The 19,746-nt window shown below is 57.0% G+C and overlaps 1 protein-coding gene across 2 annotated transcripts in view; it reads left to right on the top strand.

Annotated features, from left to right (window-relative positions):
• Nucleotides 1-261: 261 nt before the first annotated feature.
• The window catches only part of Nol4l (nucleolar protein 4 like), a 120,289-nt gene continuing 100,804 nt past the window's right edge, over nucleotides 262-19,746 (top strand). For both annotated transcript variants that reach the window (XM_032904475.1, XM_032904474.1), the window contains exon 1: nucleotides 262-586. In XM_032904475.1, the coding sequence (XP_032760366.1) occupies nucleotides 266-586 (321 nt within the window). In that variant the 5' untranslated portion in view covers nucleotides 262-265. The remainder of the gene's footprint in view (nucleotides 587-19,746) is intronic.

Genomic DNA, 19,746 nt, shown 5'->3' with positions numbered 1-19,746 from the left:
GGGGGGGGAGGAGGCGGAGCAGGAGGCGAGCCGCCGCCGCCGCCGCCAACGCCGCCGCCGCCGCCGCCCCGAGCAGGACAGAGCGCGCCGCAGCCCCGCGCGTCCGGCCGCCGCCCGCGCCCATCCAGCAGCCGCGCCGGAGCCACACCGCAGGACAGCCCGGGCGCGGCGCGCCCCTGCCCAGCCCGGCCCAGCCCAGCCCAGTTTCAGCACCGGGCGGCCCGGTGGCCGGCCCGCCCCCGAGGGCGCCGGGCGCGGCGGGAGGATGCCGAAGCCGACGCTGCTGCTACGCGGGGGCTGGGAGCGCGAGCGCAGCCCCGGGGACTCGGAGCTGGGCCGCCAGTTCCGGGACTGGTGCCTGCGCACCTACGGCGACTCGGCCAAAACCAAGACAGTGACACGCAGCAAATACCAGCGGATCGCCGAGGTCCTGCAGGGCGGCGGCGGGACCGGCGCGGGCAGCGGCCCGGCGGCGGGCGAGAAAGGCAAGTTCCAGTTCTGGGTGCGCTCCAAGGGCTTCCGCCTGGGCAGCGGCCGGGAACCCAAGATGGGCCAAGTGGTGTATGTGCCGGTCAAGACGGGCTCGGTGAGTGCGCGCGCGGCGGTCGCGGGCCAGTCCCGTGGCCGGGATCGGGGCGGGCGGGGGCGGGGTGGGGGTGTGGATGTGTGTCCGAATGGTGTGTTTCTGGGGTTGTCCGTGTGTCTAGCCCACCCGGGGCGCGCGCGTCCCTGCTCACTAGCCCTCCCTGGCCCGCCTGGGCAGAGCTCCGGGTTTGGGGCGTCCCTGCCCCCCTCTGCGCCGCTGCTCGGGCCATGGCCGTGACGGGCGGGCTGTCCCGGGCTGCTCACCCCAGCCTGTTCTGTCCTCTCGTCCCCTCCCCTCCCCCTTTTCCCCCGCCAGCAGGCGGCTGCTACGGAGCTCCAGCCTTCCCCCCTCCCGCCCCGAGGCCGCCTGTCCCGGGCGCCTCGCGCTCCCGCCCCCGGGCCGGCTGGGCGGTGTGTGTGTGTGTGTGTGTGTGTGTGTGTCTGTGTGTGTGTGTGTGTCTGTGTGTGTGTTTGGTGTGTGCGCGCGCGCGTGTGTCTGTGTGTGTGTGTGTGTGTGTGTAGGGTGGTGCTGCGGGGGTGGGGAGGCAGGGGCAGCGGCGGGACGGGGAGTCCACTGGGCCTCCCGGCACCAGGGGAGGGGGCTAGCTCTGGCACTGTCGCCCCGACCCCACCCGGCACTGGCCCGGGGAGGGGCAGCCAGAGCCGCAGCCTGGCGCAGGAGCAGCCTCCCAAGGGTGGGTGGGGCGTCCCCGCCGCCCCCTGGGCCCCGCGCTCCCCCCACCCTGGGACGGGGGCGGCATGACCTATTCATCCCCTCCCCTCCCCCGTCTCCCAGGCCGGCCCCGGTGGCGCTGGGGAGGGGGCGGGTAACCGCAGCACCAGGAAAGGAGGAGGCCGGTGGCCAGTGGCCGGGCGGGGGCATCCCCTTCGGTTCGGGGCGACCCGGAGAGGGCGTGAGGCTTGGGCCCCGCGGCTCCCCCCTGCCGGGACCTCATTGTTCTGCAGAAGGTGGGGGCTGGGGGGGGGGCGGCTGCTCTCTGGGCGCTGCTGAGCTTTGAACTTTCCGTTGCCCAGACCTTCGGGTAGTGTGTTCGGTTCCCGGCCCGGCCCGGTCGGGCCAGCTTAGCTTTCCTCCCCGCCGCCCCTCCCTGGCCTCGCCCGGCCGGAGCGCTAGAGCCCGGCCGCCCTGCGCCGGCCTCCCTCCTCCCTGTTCCCCCGCTCCCCCCTCCGCGCTCCTCCCCCGTCCGGCGCGCCCGCCCCGCGCTCAGCCCTGTCCCCGGCCGGAGCGGGCTCTTCACACACAATTGATTCGGTCGTTACGAAAAGTGCACTTGTCCCCTCCCCCTCCCCCTCCGGCGGCCGCCCGGGCCGGGCCCGCGGGGTGAGGGGACCGCGAGGGAGGGAGGCGGGAGGCAGAGTGGAGCCCGAGGCGCCTCCCCCCCGCGCCCAGGGGACGGGGCTGCAGGCCGCGGGGAGTGGGAGCCGCGAGCGCAGAGGGCTGGCGGCCCATCTGCGAGGAGCGCTGATAACCGCGCCGCTGCCGCTGCGGCCGCCAGCAGCCCATCTGCGCCGCTGCCGCCTCCGGCCGGACAGGGAACAGGGGGCAGGGCCGAGGGGCGCGCCCACCGGCTTCCCGGAGCGGGAGAGTGGGCTGAGTCCCTGTGGCGTTGGTTACGGAGCCCCAAATAAATGGGCACTCGTCTTCAAACCCAGGGAGTCTGGGTCATTGTCCCCTGCTCCGATAGATCAAGGATCCTCCCCCATCCAAATCACTGTCCATTTTCCCTTACGGGGCAGGTGAGCTGTCATCCCTTCCCACCCTGCCAGTTTGGGACTTCCACTTGGTTCTTCCCATCGTGAGACCCCTCCCCTCAAATCAAGGTGGTTCTTCCTAGGGCAGCCACCCACCAGAGTCTTGGCTAGATCCTTGCCTTAAGCCTTCAGGGCTTCCCAGGTCAGTTCCCACCTCATCTTTCTCCTGGCTCCCTTTCCCAGCAGCTTGTCTTTCCCCAACTCCTTTGTAATCTAAGCCAGGATCCCCAATTCATCCACTATTGGGGTTCAGGGGAGATGCTCCCACACCTGGTGGCTGGCTTTCTGTCTCTCTGTGGGTTACCCATTCCCCTAAGGAGTGGGAATCATGAGGTGGTGGTTTGTCCAGCCCTTTATTCCACACAGCTGCCAATGCCAGAGCACCCCTTCCCATCCACTTACAGAAGCTGGTGCTAGGCCTGGGCTCACAGTCCTGCCTGAGCTAGCTGGCTAGCTGCTTCAGATCTTTCCAGAAGCCCACTCAGTCTACGTTGCTTGCCTTTTACAGCAGGGACCTGACAAGCCTCCACCCTGGCTCCAAGACCAATAATAAACCTTCCCCAGGGGACCACCTGCCTGGGAGGCAGAGAAACGGGACCCAGGCCTCCCTGCCCAGGCTGCCGGGAGGATGACAAACACAACAGGATGTCCTCCTGTGACAGCCTGTCCCTCCAGTTCCCCATGCCTGCTTGCCTGGCCTGCCTGTCCCCAGAGAACCTGTTAGTTACCTGCCACTTGCCTAGCCAACCAGAGCCAGCCACTGGTGTTGCCGCCCCATCACCAAATCTTTTCCTGGGGTGCTGCTATAATTTTTCTCTGCCCATTTTCCTTTTAGCGGATCTAAGAAGCAGACCCTGCTGGAAATTCTGAGGCAGCCCTGACCTCTTCCGAGGAGGGCCTCAATCGGACCTTTTATGAAAGATGTAAAGGGTCATCTCTCTCTGCCTCTACCCATCCACACACACACAATCACATGCATACACACATGTGCAGACATGCACATGCATACACACATGTGCAGACATACATATGGAATAGAAGTTGTTGTTGCTTCTGGTGTCAGTGGGAAAGATTTTGTAGTCTTGTCTTGTGCGGGTTTTTGTGAAGGTCATTGGGCCATAAACCTTTGTCTATGACATTTATCCGGAGTCTCCAGGCCTTGGGGATAGGCCCCAGGACTTTGAGGTTAGCACTGGGCATTTGGGAAGGGCAAGCAACTTCTCCTGGGACACCCGACTAGCAGGGAAGACAGGTACCGCTGACAAAGTGATATAGAGACTATACTGCAGAGACTATAGAGGGAGGGCCGGTAGGGAGTGGAGGAAATGCCAGGGAATCAGGGAGCCAGAGATAGGCTTCAGCAGTTCAAGAGTAACCCATCCTGTGTGTCTTCTTACCAGCCTCAAGTCCCCTTTCCTCCCCCTACAGTTCTACGAGGAGCTGTGGTCAGGGCCTTTTCCCAGTTTCCAGGCTAGCTTCGGGCTTCAGGTCTATGATCTGACACTTGTCCTGTCCCATCTGGCCCTGAGCTTTTCTGGGTGTGTGTGACAAAGGCTTAATCTGTCCGGACGGGCCAGGGCAGAGAGGAGGGCGCAGGGAATTACACTCAGCAGGGCCTCCTGCAGCTGGGGCCCATGTGGGGGTGGGGCTTTGGGCAGGAGGGAAGCCTAGCTGGGGGAGGCAGGCTGGTCTCCTATGCAGGTTGTCACAGGAAGTGGAAGGTGCAGGCAGAAGACTGAGAGAGGGCGGAGTCCCTCACTGGTGCTCATGGGGATAAGATCTCTTTATGATAAGAGCTAGCTGGCCAGGGCCTCTGGCTGGGCGAAGCTGGGTTAGGCTTTACTATTTCTTGTGTTTGACCTGCTTTGACCACATTGGTGGCAAAGCAAGGGAAGTGAACCCTTCCAAGGGAAGACCCTCAGATTCTGTTCCAGCCACATGGATCCACATGGTGCTCTTCTTTCCGCCTGGCCTCTGAGTGGGACTGGCCTTAGGACCTGGGAGGGCTACAGATTAGGCTGGGGTAGGACTCCAAGCCAGCTGCCAATTCTCAGGTCAAGAGAAACCCCCAGGCTCTTTGGAGAGAAATTGTCTCAGCCCAACAGCACCAACTTCCAGTACACAAGCCGAGGCCCCAGGGAGAGGCAGCTTATTGGTGGAGAGCTAGGACTGGGGCACAGGTCTCTGAGCTCCACTATGGCCTCTCCTGGGCCCAGCACATGCTTTGGATCCCACCATGAGTGCCCTATTCCTCCAGGGTCCCCTCGAGGATTGCCCAACTTCACTGTCAACAGAGGGCTTTTGCGAGCTGGACCCCAGGTGTTGCGCTGGCCAAATTGACTAATGGTGGTCTTTTCCCAGTTTGCAGATGACGTTCATTTAGTGGAAAGCATTTTCACAGTCTGAAGTCTTCCTCCCCAGAGCTTTTGTGTAAACCTTTGGCACCTGCGGCCACTGGCTTGGGCGGGAAAGGGCCTCCTATGCTCTAGTAACACTGTAACAGGCTTCGACTGAGTAACAACAGGCTTTGACCTTCAGTGGGATACCTACCTCAGTGTTCTTTCCTTTTCTCCAAACCCTCACAGCAGCATCTCTCCTTCTCTTCCTCTCTCCTATCTCCTTCCCCCTTCTCCCCCCCCCCCCACTTCTTTTAGACAGGGTCTCTCACTGTGTAGCCCCTGGCTAGACTGGAACTCTGTGTAGACTAGGCTGGTTTCAAACTTGCAGGGATCTGTCTGCTTATGCCTCTCTAGTATTGGGATTAAAGGCCAGAGCCCTCGTGACACCTGTTTCTCTGTAGGCCTACTGTGTGCCTGTCACTGTGTCGAGATGCCACCTCAGCTTGTGGAAGTCTCATAGCAGCTTAGAGGCCAACACTGCTATTATCACTACCAGACAGATAGGTAAACTGAGGCTTAGGGAACTTCAGAAATTTCCCTAGACTATTCTAGTGAGTGGGTGGGCCTTAGGGCTGGGTGCTGTCTCATACACATTTCTGTTCTGACTCGAGGTATATTGCAACCTAATCTAATTTAAATGTCTAACCCTTTCATATCGGCTTTCAGTCTCTTGCATTTTAGTCTGAATTTGTTTAGAAGAATCCCTCTGGTCAGGATGTCTGGTACTGTAGCTTGGTGCCTTGTAAGATGTCTGGGATTTTCCTGGAGTACAATGGGAGAAGCTTGGGTGAGAAAGGTCTCTGTTATCCTGGGTCTTGGGGAACTTTGGGGACAGAGTTGACAGTGATGTCTGGTACAGGTCCCATTTAGATTCCTCAGGAGTGGCAGAAGGAAACCTTTTCATTATTAATTAAGCCTCCATAATTTGGGTACCAGGTCCTGGAACCTTGGGAAGGCATTTTCGAGCTAAGTGTCATTTGGATGCTGAGTGTCAGGCCATGACTTTCTTAGGCATCTGGCTCAGGGCTACTCCTCTGTGGTGGGGACAATGTGTACTCTTCTTCCTCCACTAAACTGCCCTCTCCTATGTGACCAGATGTGCTACCTTCCTGTCCAGAAGGCCAGACCCTGAAAGTGCTCCTGGGAGCACCAACGGGTAGGTTGGAAGCAGTTGGGGTGGGGAGGCCTGCGTGGCTAGGGCTCTCCAGGGACAAAGGGTGCCAACTGCAGACAAGTCTTGGCTTCTCCGAGTCAGCTCCTACCTTAGAGATTGGTACCGCTGACAGCGCTGTACACAAGTGTCAGACCCATGGGCTCGAGCACATGTGCACAGTGCCTGTGCGCAGTGCACATACACAAGTCAGCTACGTGGGTGTGCCTGTCAGTGTGTTGGCTGAGAATGCTGGTGGGAATGTGTGGCCGGGTATGGGTGTGGGCAGGTGGGGGGAGGCAGCATGGTTGTAAGCGTCTGTGTTGGCAGATGTGGGAGCACCTGGGGTGCTGCGCTGGCAGACCATGGGGTGACTGTGTGTGAGGTTCTGATGGAGAGACCTGGCTGGTTGGTGGCATGCTGATCATGGGCTGTTTTTTTTTTTTTTTTTTTTTTTATAGTTAGGCCAGCCCAAGTGGACACCCTGACTCTGGTGTGTCTCTCTTGGCCGGATGACTGGAAATAAGTGAGAGTGATTGGAAGATGAAGCCATAACGGTCCCCTCCTACCCCTAGGCACAAAGTCCAGTCCCTAGGGCAGGATGGATCCTTCTGGGACAGATGATTCTGAACTTCAAGTGAGTAGGTTGGGTCCCATGGACAGGATCCCAGGAAAACAGGCAAAGGATGCAGGACCTGGACAACCTGGGAGAGCCGCTGCTGTCCTTGAGGACGGTGGTTAAGGAATGCGCTCAAGGTCACCCTGCTAGTGTGAAAACCAGGCCTGGCCCCTGAGCCTCGAAACAGGCAGAGGGGTGGGAGGAAGCCTATTGTGGCCACTGGCTTGTTAGAGTAAGTGCCACACTTAGATACGGTCACGGTGAGCCTGGGGCAAAGGCTTTCAAGCTGCAGGGCCATGGGTCTGCATCCAACCTCACTTGTGGGACTAGTGTGAAGTTCGCGTCCCAAAGCACATGGGTCCTACGGCAGCAAGTGGTAGGAGAAGTTAGCTGCTGTGTCAGCTTGCTGGGCCTTACTCTTCTCATCCGGAAAATGGAGACAGTGATGAAAGCTGTCACGGACTTGGAATGGGGCTGTGGGAATGGAGATCCAGCCAGTCCTTGGCACTCAGTAGGTGGCTGCCAGGATTTGGTCCTTGAGATTGTGCGGGAGGCATCTCTGTTCTTCTGAGCCAACCGGGGCCTGGCAAACTTGGCAGGAACTCACTGAAGCCCCTTCCTTTGTACCCCTCCTCTGTGCTAGGAAGGCCGAGGGGAGGGAAGGCTCACCACAACCTGGTAGGCCCTGTTGAGCGCCCACCTACTCCGTGCTAATCTAGTAGGCCAGGGTCTGAGCAGGTCTCCCAGTCACCCAAGCTCCTACCATGTGCCAGTTAATTAATGTGCTCCCTGAAACCTGGGACTAGAGGGGTCAGTAGCCCTTCCTGGGTTCCCCCAGTAAGCAGGGCTCAGGCGCCAGAGCTCTGTCTGGCCCTGTCTGAGCTGTGGGAGGGGTAGCAACAGAGTGTCCTCAGCCTCCGCCCACCCCAGGCTTACAGAGCCCTTGCCTGAGGGCTCCAGACCTCCATCAGCCCTTCCACCTGCTGGCCCAGCCTGGGGAGGCAGATGCCATCCTCCCTCCCGCCTTCCCCCTCCCCTCTCCTCTTCCCTTGGTCCTGATCAGCTGCAGCTGCAGGCCTGGGCAGCCTCAGGGGGTTGGGAGGCTGGAGGAAAGCTGCTTGGCTCTTGAGGACAAGGTCACCAACCTCTCAGTCTTCATTTCTCTTGGCCACCCCGGGGACATGGGGCTCCTCTGAGGCAGATAGGAAAAGTGAGGCGGCATGGAGGGAATTCACTGGAGGTCCAAAAATCAGGTTGTTGAAAGCCAAGTCATGCCCCCTCCTCCTCTGCCCTGCTGCTCAGCCCCTCCCTCCCATCTAGCCCCTGCACCCTGCCCTTCTGGGCGACATCTAGGAGGGGTATTTTGCTGTTTGTTTTTTCTCTTCACCTTATCTTTGTCCCCTTACCCAGCCAACTCATTTGAAAACTCTGGGTTCTGTCTTCAACATCTCAAGCCCCACCACATCTGTGCCTCCTTCCCTGTCCCCAGCCCTGACCAGCTTGGAGGGGCATCAGTTTCCTACTGGCTCCCACCTCTACTCTAGCCAAATGATCTCTTCCTCACTCATACAGTCAGGGGAGACTTGGGGAAAAAAGCCAAAGCCAGGTTCTGTCGCTCTGCCCAGAGCCCTCCAGGACTTTACCTTGCTCCTGGACTTGTTGGCACCTACCTGTAATGTGACCCTCAGTGTTCAGAAGGAGGACAGCTTGAGCGCGGCCTGGGCACTATAGTGCGACTTCGGCTCAGAAACAAAACGCAAGATCCCACCTCACTCAAAGTAAGGGTGGAAGTCCCAGCGCCCTGTGCGATCTGGCCAGCTGCCGGCTGCCCTTGTGCCTGCTGTCTTTATAGCTTTCTGCTCTCCCTCATCCATCTGGCCACACCCTGCTGGCTTCTGCTATTTTGCAAGTGCAGTAGGCCCCAGGGCCCTTGCACTGGCTTACCCCATCACCTCCCTTCATCCTAGAGTTCTGTGTGGCTGGCTAACTCAGTCTCCTTACAATCTTTGCTAAATATCACCTTTTCAGAGAGACCTCCCTGAGGTCTCTTGGATGCTGTCCCCATCTCTCTCTCTTCCTGTCACTCTTATCTGCTGGAGTAGACAGCACTGCTTCAGTGCTCTACCTCAAGGTAGACAGCTTTATCGTGGATCTGTGTGTTTAGTTTACTTTGCATCCCAATGGCCTGGAATAGCCCCTGCCCCTAGTGGGAGGGGGTTTCCCTGCAACGAAGGGTTATTTGTGCTTCCCTCTGAGTAGGATTCTGAGAACTGTCTGTCAGTCTGGCACCTGTCCAGGGCCCCAGAGCCATTCCCAGTCTTCAACCTATGAATGTCTGGAAGGTCCTCAGAGAATTGACCTTTGACCTAGGCCTTAAGGTACCCAAAGTATCTTTCAGTGATAGAAGAAATGAAGAGGTTGGAACAGAGGCCAGGTGGACGGTGTTGATGAGGGCTTTGCAGGATGATGATGATGCAGGATGGAGTCTGACTGGCTTTCCCCAAGGCCAGGGATGGCAGCTGATTTAGTCTGCTGCGAACAGAATGGCTTCAGAGTCCTGAGGACTTTATGGGGAGTGGAGGGGTGGGGGTGGGGGGCTAGATAGGGCCAGTTGAAGAAGGGCCTGGAAACACACTCTGGGGAGAACAAGGCGCCTGTAGGGCAGTTGAGTAAGAGTTGAAGTTAGGTTGATTTAGAAGCTGAGGTTGTGGGCTCTGAAAAAGGAGAGAGAGGGGTTCAGTCAGAGAAGCAGCCATAGGAGATTGCGGGCCTGGGGACTCACCTTGTAGGAGATGGGAGAGCAGCTACATTGGAGTGTTGTGTGGGGATGAGATGGGGAGAGGGATATCTAGGAAGCCAGGAGACCGTGGAGGCACTGGTGGGTCTGGATGTAGCTGTAGGTGGGGGGTGGAGGTAGGGGATAGGGGAGGTCTTGAGTAGACTCTGGTGAGTAGAATCTAAGTGTCCACAAGCCCTACGGTGGCTGAGGGAGGCCAACGGGGAGCCCCAGTGACTCAGGCCTCAGTGGGCCAGCTCAGGAGTTGCCCTGTGCACAGGAACCCTGGGTGCCTTCCTGCTGAGTTGGGACCATCATCCTCAGCTCCTGGGAGGCCTCTGCTTGGGTGGATGACTCAGCGTTTCTCAGCCTCTGAGGGCTGAGCGAATGTTCCAGCAGACAATGGCACCTTCCCTCATCAGGCCAGGCCTGAAGGGTGTGAGGGGTGGACAAGAACACACTAGATCCAGGGCCTCATTTGCATCTGTCCATGGGCCCAAGCTTCCCCAGTCTTGTGCAGTCGTTAGCCACCTTGAGAGGCTGTTATGACCCCATTCTGCAGGTTAGCAAACCAAGGCACATCCTGTGCCAAGCACCCAGCTAGGTAGCCACTAGCAACTTCTGTTTCTTCCTCAGAAAAATGCCTTCTAATGGGGGTTCTTTAGGGTTGGTGGGGAAATTAGGAAGGAACTGAGTTAAACCTGCTAAGCGGGGTTGACATTCTCTTGGGGTGGTTAGGCCGGAGAAGTTATAGGGAAGACCAGTGGCAGACTAAGTGACTGTGTGACTGTCTGTGTCGCAGTGCCTGCTCTGATCCTAGCCTTCTGTACTGATGAAGTCTGTATCCTGTGGGTAGGTGGGAAAGTTGCTAGGCTGGTTAGAGTAGGAACTGTTGCCCCATCTCAGGCACTGGGGGTTGGGGTAGGGAGGGGCTCCTGCAAAGATCCTAATGTCAAGCCACTGTCCACCTCCAGTGAGATCCTCTCTCGGGTCACACACAGGAGAGGCTGGATGTCTGAAGTCGCTCTTGGAGCACAGGCAGGAGCTCAAGGGACCTGGGGCTTCTCTGCAGCTCTGGGTTGAGGGGATGGGGGAGTCCGGGTTATGGGTGGTTTTGTTTTGGTGATGTTGTTAGAACCCAAGACCTGTGCGTGTTGCACTCTCAAGCCTTTAGGTTGATCTCACGCTTTCTGTGTGTATGTGGAACAGCGGGGAGCTGGAGGCAGGGGCTCGCCTGAGACCCGGAGCTCTGCCATTTGCTCCCTGGCAATCTTGAGGACACACCCCCTTCCAGCCTCCAGTTTCCTCATTTACCACATGGAATGATAGGACTGGAGGTGTAGCTCGGTGGTCTTGATCTGACTTCACACAAACAAGGCCCTAGGTTCCATTCCCGGCACCACAAAATATTTACTTATTAGTACATGTGTGTGCCTGTGTGAGTTTATATGTACCATACGTGTGCAGGTGCCCACGGAGACCTGCGTGTTGAGTCCTCTCAAGTTGGAGTTGCAGGTATTCGTGAGCTGAGTCATGTGGGTGCCGAGAACCGAACCCAGGCCCTCTGCAAAACTAGCAAGCAGAAGGACTGAGGCATCTCTACCCCGGAGTGATAGCCATGCTCCGTCACGGGGAGCTGCTGTCAGGGCTGTGACAGAATGGCCGTGAGTAGCAGCCCCGCCTGACCTCTGAGCTCAGTGGCCTGGCCTCCTGGCTGAGTTCCTAACTGACCTTGTTCACTGGATGACCTTGAGACAGTCCCTGCCTCCCTCCAAGCCCGTTTTCTCTTCTGTGAGTCCAGGGGTCTCCTCTGGGTTGAAGCCGTGGGAAGTAGGGGAGACACCAAAGTTCTTAGCCCTGATCCTAAGTCCTGTGGTAAGCAGCAGCTGCAGGAGACTCTGGGATTGAAGGTCAAAGGTGAAGCTGTGGGCCAAGGTGGGAGAGAGTGAGGGAGAGGGGGTCCAGGGACTCGGGCATGACCGGGAGGGGCTACTAGGAAGAGGACATCAGCCTCCAGGGTTGACTGGGACCAGGCACTGAGTTATAGGGGGTGAACCGGTTGGAAGGTGGCTTTTAGGAGGTCGGAGGAAGAACCCAGCCAGCTTCCCTAAGTCCAGATTGCCCATTAAGACCTGTGTGTATCCCAGACGTGGTGGCACACACATTTAATCCCAGCACTTGGGAGGCAGAGGTAGGCAGATCTCTTAGTTCCAGGACAGCCAGGGCTATACAGAGAAACTGTGTCTCAAACAAACAGACAGACAGACAAAGAGCTGTGTGGGGCCTGGGGTCTTCTGGATTCGAATCCTTGTTCCCTTACTGGCTGTGAAACCTCAGAAACAACTTCAGGTCTGCATTTCCACATCTGCAGAATGGAAGAGTGATGTCAACGCTCTCTGGGGGTTATAGGGATGGTTAGGGGTACACTGAGTCAGTGCCCCTCTGTCTTTCCTCTCCTCACACCGCTGATAGAGTCAGGCCCAGAGTGGTTTAGTCCATGTGCTATGGCTGCACAGCGGTAAGAGACAGAGCCGGGGACTGGGAATCCTATGATGCAGACTGACTTTGCCTCCCCACATCACCCATCCTTTGACAGACAGCTGGGCGGGAACCCAGGGAACCCTAGGTTGTTATGTAGGCTTGGATGGCAACTCTTGCAAGGAGGAACAGGGTCCTGTGAGTCCACAGGGCAGATTGCTAACTCTGGGCCACGTTGTTGCTCCACATCAGCCCAGTACGGGGGAGAAACTCGTACCAGCTCTATGGGGAGGAGGCCCTGTCCTTTACGGTGGCCTGTACTTTACTGTACTGCCTGCAGCTCCAAAAGAACGGTATAGCTGGATGGTACAGGAACTCAGGGTGGGGAGAGGGTGCCATGGATTCAGGAAGGGGTCAGGGAAAGCTGGTGTGAGCCTCTGATTCTGGAACTGGAGAGAGCGGGGCCGGGGCTTCCCAGGGGAACTCAGACCCTGTGCACACAGGTGCTTGTGAAATGCTTGCTTATGGTGAGTGTGCATGTGCACGGTTTAAGGCAACAGTAACTCAGCAGCAACCCCCAGTGGCCAGCTCCTGCCCCTGCCCCTGCCCCAAACTCAGTCCTTCCGTGGACAGCTTTGTCCTTTGGACTCTGGAACCAGGCTGCCAAGTCTGAATCCTGAGTCCACCATCTACTTGCTGTGTGACGTGGGCAGCTTGCTTAACGTCTCTGTTTCAGTTTCTACATCTGAACAGTGTGGGATAATTATAGGGCCTGTTTCAGTGAGAGTGGAGGGCTTCACATTGGGTGTGTGTGTGATGGGGATCTGGGTGTGGACTCGCTGCTGCCGCCCGGTCTTCATTGTTGTGTGTGCATAGCTGTTAACACTTCACGTGTAAGTTTAAATGTTTGCTGAGATCCCCCTCTCAGGTCCCAGAGCTCAGTTTTTATGCCCCACTCCCTCCCCCTACTGGAAGAGGTCAGCTTGAGGTCAGCCCCATCCATAGCTCCAGGTCTTGTGGCAGGCCTCTGTGTAGAGGGTTTTCAGGATGCTGTTGGGCTCCAGGACTACGCTGCTTCATCCGGGGCTTGGACAGATCCTCTGCCTCTAGGCAGAGTGCTTTAGGCAATGGTGGGTACCAGAAGGAGAGGGGCGAAGAAAGATCTGTGCCCCCCCCCCGATGTATGGCCCTCCCCGCACCTCCTCAGCATTGCGATTTTGGGAAAATCTGTGCAGCTCTTGCCCTGGGCTCCTGAGAGGAGAGGTGGCAGCAGGTTGCTGTGGAGAGCTGAGGTGGTACCCCAGGTATGATGGAGGGCTGGGGTTGCTCACTGAGGACCTAACTGGCAGGGCCCTGCCCTCAGGAGGATTTGCAGCTGAGCCTGGAATGCCGCAGCCTTTTGTGGATCCCAGCACAGAGGAGAGAACTCTGCCACAGTGCTGTTGAGTGGTGGGCAACTGTGGGAAATGAGGGAAGCAGTCTGGTCCTCCGTTGCCTCCTCCGTGTAGCAAAGCCTGGTGGCAGAAGTTTCTGTGCACAGCTGTGGGATGCAGGCAAGGGCTTCTGGCCCAGGACCCAGCTCATGGTTCTGCATTCAGCAGCAAGCTGCAGTTGTTTAAAAAAACCAAAAAAAAAACAAAAAACAAAAAACAAAACAAAAAAACAAAAAAAGGCTAACATGGAAGCCACCAGCAAATGGCACAGGGCTAATGGGCATGGTGGCCCCTACACACGGATCCAGTACTCGGGAGGTGAATGTGCGGCAGTCTGAGTGACATGCGCAGCACTGTCTCAAAACACAGCCTCAAAGCATCCAGTCCAGACCTGAATGGGCTGGGTCGCTCATTCGCTGCCAGGCAGCAGGACCTGCACCATTATTCCACCAGGGCATGGGAGTAAAGGGTGGGCACAGCACAGCCGTGACCTCCTGCCCCCAAGAATATAGAAACTAAGGTTGGGGAACTGGCGGCCAGCCTTGTCCTGATGGTGCCAGCCCCATGGCCACTTCTGCCAACAATCTCCAGTGCCAACCGGCTGCCCCCTATCTGGCTTCTCTGGGAAGTAGAACTCTGAGGGTGCGAGGAGTGAAGGGCCTTTGCTGACACCTCACCCTGATTCTTGACCCTTCCCACAGGAGCACTCACTGTCCTTCCTCCGTCTTCCTCACCATCGACCACCATGTATTCATTTAGTCACTTAGAGGGGCCTCTGGGGATGCGAGGTGAGCCCCACAGGTATGGCTTCTGCCCTGGCAGAGTTGAGGAGACAGTGTGGTAAATAGATGTTGCCTAGTTATGACGATGGTGTTAGTGAGATGGCGGTCGGTGCTGATGGTCACGGTGCAGTGTTGGTAATGGTGATGGTGGTGGGACTGGCAACAGTCACAGTGGGGAGGTGTGAGTGAGCATGGTGGTGGTGATGTCACTGGTGGTGGTGTGTAGAGGTGATGCTGATGATTATGACCATGGTGGTGACAGTGGTTGCAATGACGCTGGTGATGATGGGTGGTAATTATGCTGATGGCGGTGATGATCTTGATGGGGAATCGTGATGGTGATGGTGGCGGCGGCGATGCTGGTGATGATAGTGGTGATGGTGATGATGATGGAGGTGATAAGGTGGTAGTTACAGTGGCAGTGGTGGTGGTGGTGGTTGTGAGGAAGGCTCTGGTGTTGATGAGACAATCTCGGTGGTGGTGATAATGGGTTGGTGGCCTGTAACTGCAGCACTGGCGGCGACGACAGGATGGTGGGAATGTGTCAGCTCACAGTTCAGTGAGCGCTCGTGGGGCCATTCTGTCCTAAGCGCATCCTATGTGTTTGTACGTTGGCTCCTGCACCAATCCTGCGTGGCATGGAGATCTTACACAACTTGCCTAGGCCCCTGAGCCAGAAGTGAGCTCCAGCTTGACCAGCAGCCACTTCAGCTGTGGCTGTTTGCCAGGGGCAGCATGCGGCCCACCTCCTCCTCCATCTCCTCAGGTCCCTTTCTTATTTTCTGGGACCAGCACAGAGGGGAAGGGCCTGAGGATGACTTGTCCACGCAGGGTTTGTGCTGCCTGTCTTCCCCACAGCACCTTGTCGGAGTGTAGAGCCACCCACCATGGGGCCACCCAAGAAAGTCCCTTTCCATAGGTGATGTCTTCTCAAGACGGAGTGTCACCTCGGGGAGGCAGGAAAGATTCTGTTTTTCACCCACTCTGGGATCTGGAGTGGGCGTGGCTGGCAGAGGCTGGGGCTCTGACGGGTCCCACCCTTCCTACCTGGCAGGGATGCTGTCCTGGGGAAGGGACACAGGGAGGAGGGGAAGGAGTGGGGAGGGAGAGGGAGGGCATGATAGGGGAGGGAGGGAGGAAGGGAGCCAGGCTCTGTGCTCTCTGTGCTTGCAAATCCAAGGTGATCCCATGTTGGTAAAAGGATAGGTCTAGAGGCAGAAGACCATGATACAAAGATGGCTCCTAAGCTTCCTGGGGGTCCCAGGTCACCCCCATTCCCATTCCAGGCCTCGGTTGTGCTCACTTGTCCAAGCCTGCTCTGTACCAGACACACTGCAGTGAGAACTCAAAGGACAATTCCTAGGGGCTGACAAGATGGCTCCACAGGTGAAGGGGCTTGCAGCCAAGCCCAACAACCTGGGCCTGATCTCTGGGACTCCCGTGGTGTATAGAGAGGACTGACTTCTGGAAGTTGTTCTGGGACCTCTCCATGTACACCGTGGTCTGTCCCCCACCTCCCCCCACCCCATACACACAAGTAAACAAATATAGTACGAATAAAAAGAGGAAATCCTCGCCACTAGAGAACCGTCACGTTGTCACTGGTCAGGTGACAGTAAACCTGAGGGTGCCTGGCTTGTCAGGGGCGGCAAATGCCAGAGAGCAGGGAGCAGAGGGAGTTTTGAGAGTGTCAGGGAAGGGGTCCCGAAATGGCAGTTGAGCAGGACCCTGAAGGATAGCAAAGGAAAGGGAGCTGTGCAGGTGTCAGGTGGAAAAGCATTCCCGGAAGAAGGAAGAGCACGCACAGGGCCCTGAGGCAGGGGTGTGTCCGCGAGTTTGAGGAACAGTGAGGAGGCCCAGCTCTTGCTGCCTTCTCATTTGGAAATCGAAAGAACAGCTATCTGTTAGGTCTTCTGAGACAGTGTCTCACTCTGGAGCCCTGGCTGTCCTGGGCCTCACTGTGTAGACTGAGGCTGGCCTCGAACTCACAGAGGTCTGCCCTTGCCTCTCAAGTGCTAGGATTAAATGTGTGCCACTATGCCCAGCCAAAATGATTTATGAGACTTTGTACCACATTCTTGATGGAGCCCAGTAGGGTCCTTGCTGACTGTCCCTTTAACTTTTTTTTAAAAAGATTTATTTATTATATATGAGTACACTGTTGCTGTCTTCAGACACAGCAGAAGAGGACATCGGATCCCATTACAGATGGTTGTGAGCCACCATGTGGTTGCTGGGAATGGAACTCAGGACCTCTGGAAGAGCAGCCACTGCTCTCAACCTCTGAGCCATCTCTCCAGCCCCTTTTCAACTCTTAGAAAAGAGTAGGTTTTATGACCTATGATGACCCGGAGGCAGAATGCTACCATCTTGACTTCTCACTGGACTGGCTCTTGCCTACCTGGCCCTGGATCTGAACTATGGGGTCTACCACTTTTCAGTGTGTCCTTAATGGGGACACGGTGCCTTAGATCACGGTGGCAATGAGATTGGCAGAGAATCCTCCAGAAATCGTGCAAGAGCCCCGCCTCCACCCTAGCAGCAGGGTGTGTCCAGTCAGTGTTTAAAACTAAGGCCCGTCTTCTGCAGGATTCGAGTTGTTCTCTGGCTTTGCAAGCCTGTCGATTTATGTGGGTCCCACGAAGAAGAGGGGACAAGAAATAATAGCCCCACCTGAGGCCTGGAGTACACGCCTGAGTTACCTGTGCTCATGGTGAGCATCGGACAGAAGGATACAAACACCAAGGTCTCCTGGCTCCAGGAGCTTCCTGGTGCTTGGATGCTCATCTGCGGCCAGGACTGTTCGGGTCTACTTGGTACCTACAAGCCAGCAGCATAAGACATCCCCCCGCCCCCTACAGTAACAGCCACTCAGATCTGTGGTGCAGAGCAGGTTTTGCAAGGCATGGTCAGGAGGGCTGAGGCGATGCTGGTGAAAGGCCAGAGCTGGGTGAAAGGCAGGCCACAGGGCAGTGGGGGTGGGGCAGGTCTGGGACAAGAGGAAGGAGTGCTTCTTCATGTGACTGTCTCCTTGGCCTGTGTGTCCAGCCAGGGAAAGGAGAGCAGGGTCTCCAGACTGCTCTGTCATAGTGCCCCCACAGATAGCTGCCCCATCCATGTGTCCCAAATTTCAGGGAAGCTACGCCAGGGGACATCACAGCCAAGGCAGCTGAAATTCCAGAGGGACACACCTGTCTGCGGCAGAGAAGCCAGGACCTGGAGCAGGTCCGCCTGACCCTGAGCCCTCAGGTGCTGGCAGGTGGGCCTGTATAGGAGGACTTCTTTCTCCCTTGGCCCACTTCCCTGGCTTTCCAGCCCCTGATTGGAAATCCAGCCCAGAAGTCCCAACTCCTTGGTTACTGTAGCCTCAGTCCTCAAATTTTTTGGCTTCTGGGCACTGGATCTCGCCGGGCTGTGCACGAGCCTTGTAGAGGATACCAGACCAGGAAGGAGAGGCCAGGGAGCCCATTTAGGTTTACATCTTGAAGGACCTAGACAAACTTTCCCTGGCACAGCACGAAGCCACATAGAGTGAGCAGTTTATCTTAAACAAGATGCAGAGCCGGGAACCCCAGGAGCCCGTGCCAGGTACCGGCGTCGGCGTCTGACTTGCCATCCTCCTCAGTCCCTCGAGGTCTGAGGTTATCGGTGTGAGCCACGCCACCCTCACGTTTTTGTATTCTGAAGCTTCCCCCCTCATGCGGACAGCTGCAGGGTGGGAGGTGCGAGCCGGGCACATGTGAAGAGAGAACGGCACAGAGTGAGCTGGACGAAGAATTCTAACCTCGTTCCTTGGTTTCCTAGCTGGGGCTTTGGTCCAACCCATTGTCTGCCCTTCCTCAGTTTCTCACCTGTCATGGGCCAGGCCTGGCCGGGCCGAGAGCCATAGCTACTCAGTGAGCTGCAGGTCCAGAGAGCAAGGCATCAAGAGAGAACTGGTGGGCATAGTGGGAGGTGCCAGTTTTCATTGTTCAACACTCACCCCCTAACTCCCAGTTCCTCCCTAAGAGGGTTTCTTCTTCTTCCTAAGGTGTGGTCAGGTGACCCAGCCCTCACCGGAGCTGTGTGCAGATGCTGCTGGGCCTGGCTGGTGACGGGTCCTTGTGGATGAGAAGCTAGCTGCACCAAGGGCGCTTTTGTCCCTCTTTGTCTCCTCTCCTGCAAATTAGCAATTACCTTTCTTGCTCCGAGCTCTGCCCTTCCTAGGAGAATTGCTCTGCCGAAGCCACCTGGCTAATTAGTGGGCGGCCACCCGAGACAAGCTTGGGGCCTGGCCGTCAGAATCGGGGCTACCAAGGCATGGGAGTTGGCTTTACCTTGCAGAGACCAAGTGACCCTGGGCCCCAGGGGAGCACAGCTTTCCTATCCTAGGGCTCGAGTCCTGTTGCTCTGGCTTTCGGGCTGTGTGACCTTAGATAAGTCACTTTGCCTTTCTTAATGTCGAGGTTATGTGAAGTTGAGAGGCTGGCATCTAAATAACAGATTATTGCTTTGGGGTTCTGTCTGTCTGTTTGTTTTCCAAGACAGGGTTTCCCTGTGTGGCCCTGGCTGCCCTGGAACTTGCTTTGTAGACCAAGCTCATCTCCAATTCAGAGATTCCCCTGTGCTTCTGCTTCCCAAGTGCTGGGATCGAAAGCCTAATGGTATATATTGTTACTGTTATTGTTGTCCCTGCCGTTGCCTTGGGCTCAGGTGTGGGAACACAGGAATGCCAGCCCAATGCCAGCCCTTGGCCCCAGCTACACCATGGTGGCAGGGCAGAAAAGAGAAGCCTAGTTATGCCTCAGTCCCTGGGGCAATAGAAAGACTTGGTTTCTGCAAGACCAGGCTTCCTTTACTCCTCTAGAGCTGTGTGTGGTCGTCAGGACTGACTGTCATTGAGTGAGGGCAGAACCAGAACTCTTCAGGAAGAATTGATGGCAAGGCCACCCCTCTATAGCACTGAGGACTCATGGGAAAGGCCTAGGAGGGGGTGTGAACTGTACATAGTTGGAGACCACTAGCCTTGTGGGAGAAGATGGGGGCACCCCGAGAGCAAAGGAGTCCTGGAGCAGGAGATGGCTGTGTGCAGGACCCCGGGCTGAGTGACATTGGACACACAGGGCGAGTATACAAGTCTGGACACTGGGGACAATGAATGAGGGTCAAGACCAGGAGATGGGGCCAGCCTGTCACCCCTGAAGCCAGGCCAGACTGGCTGTTTCCCATGCCCTGCCTAGAAACTTCGGGAAGCCGCCTCAGGCATAGCTGAAGGAGGTCCCAGCTTGACCTGGGAGGACTAGGTTGGAAAGACTTTTAGGAAGGGTGAACCTCAGAAGCTAAGCAGAGGGTGGCTGTCCCCAGCAGGGGTGGCAGACTGTGGGGAGACCTGGAAGTACCCACAAACCAGGGTTCTGCTGCTAGGGATGGAACCCAGGTCCTTCTGCGTATGAGGCAAATGTTCAGCCTGTGAGCCAGATCTCCAGCCATTAGTCTGTTTCGTCTTGGCTTTGGGGACGCACAGAAGGCTCAAGGCACATGGCTTGGCATTTGGTTTTTGGAGTGGGCACACAGTCCTGCTAGCAAAGAACCCAGAGAGAGGCACGTCCGTTCGCTATCCTCTTCCCTGGTGTATGACCGGGGCAAAGCAAGCCTGAGGTCGCCTCAGTTTCTGTTTTTACCCAATGAGTGGGCGTGGGTCTCCTATCTCCCTGAGCGTTATGGAGCTAGAATACTGTGTTTGTGACACATCTGTGGCAGTAACCCTGTGGC

This window comes from Rattus rattus, chromosome 5, assembly GCF_011064425.1.
Source record: "Rattus rattus isolate New Zealand chromosome 5, Rrattus_CSIRO_v1, whole genome shotgun sequence".
NCBI classification, from domain to species: Eukaryota; Metazoa; Chordata; class Mammalia; order Rodentia; family Muridae; genus Rattus; species Rattus rattus.
This window is presented reverse-complemented; position numbering and strand designations above follow the sequence as displayed.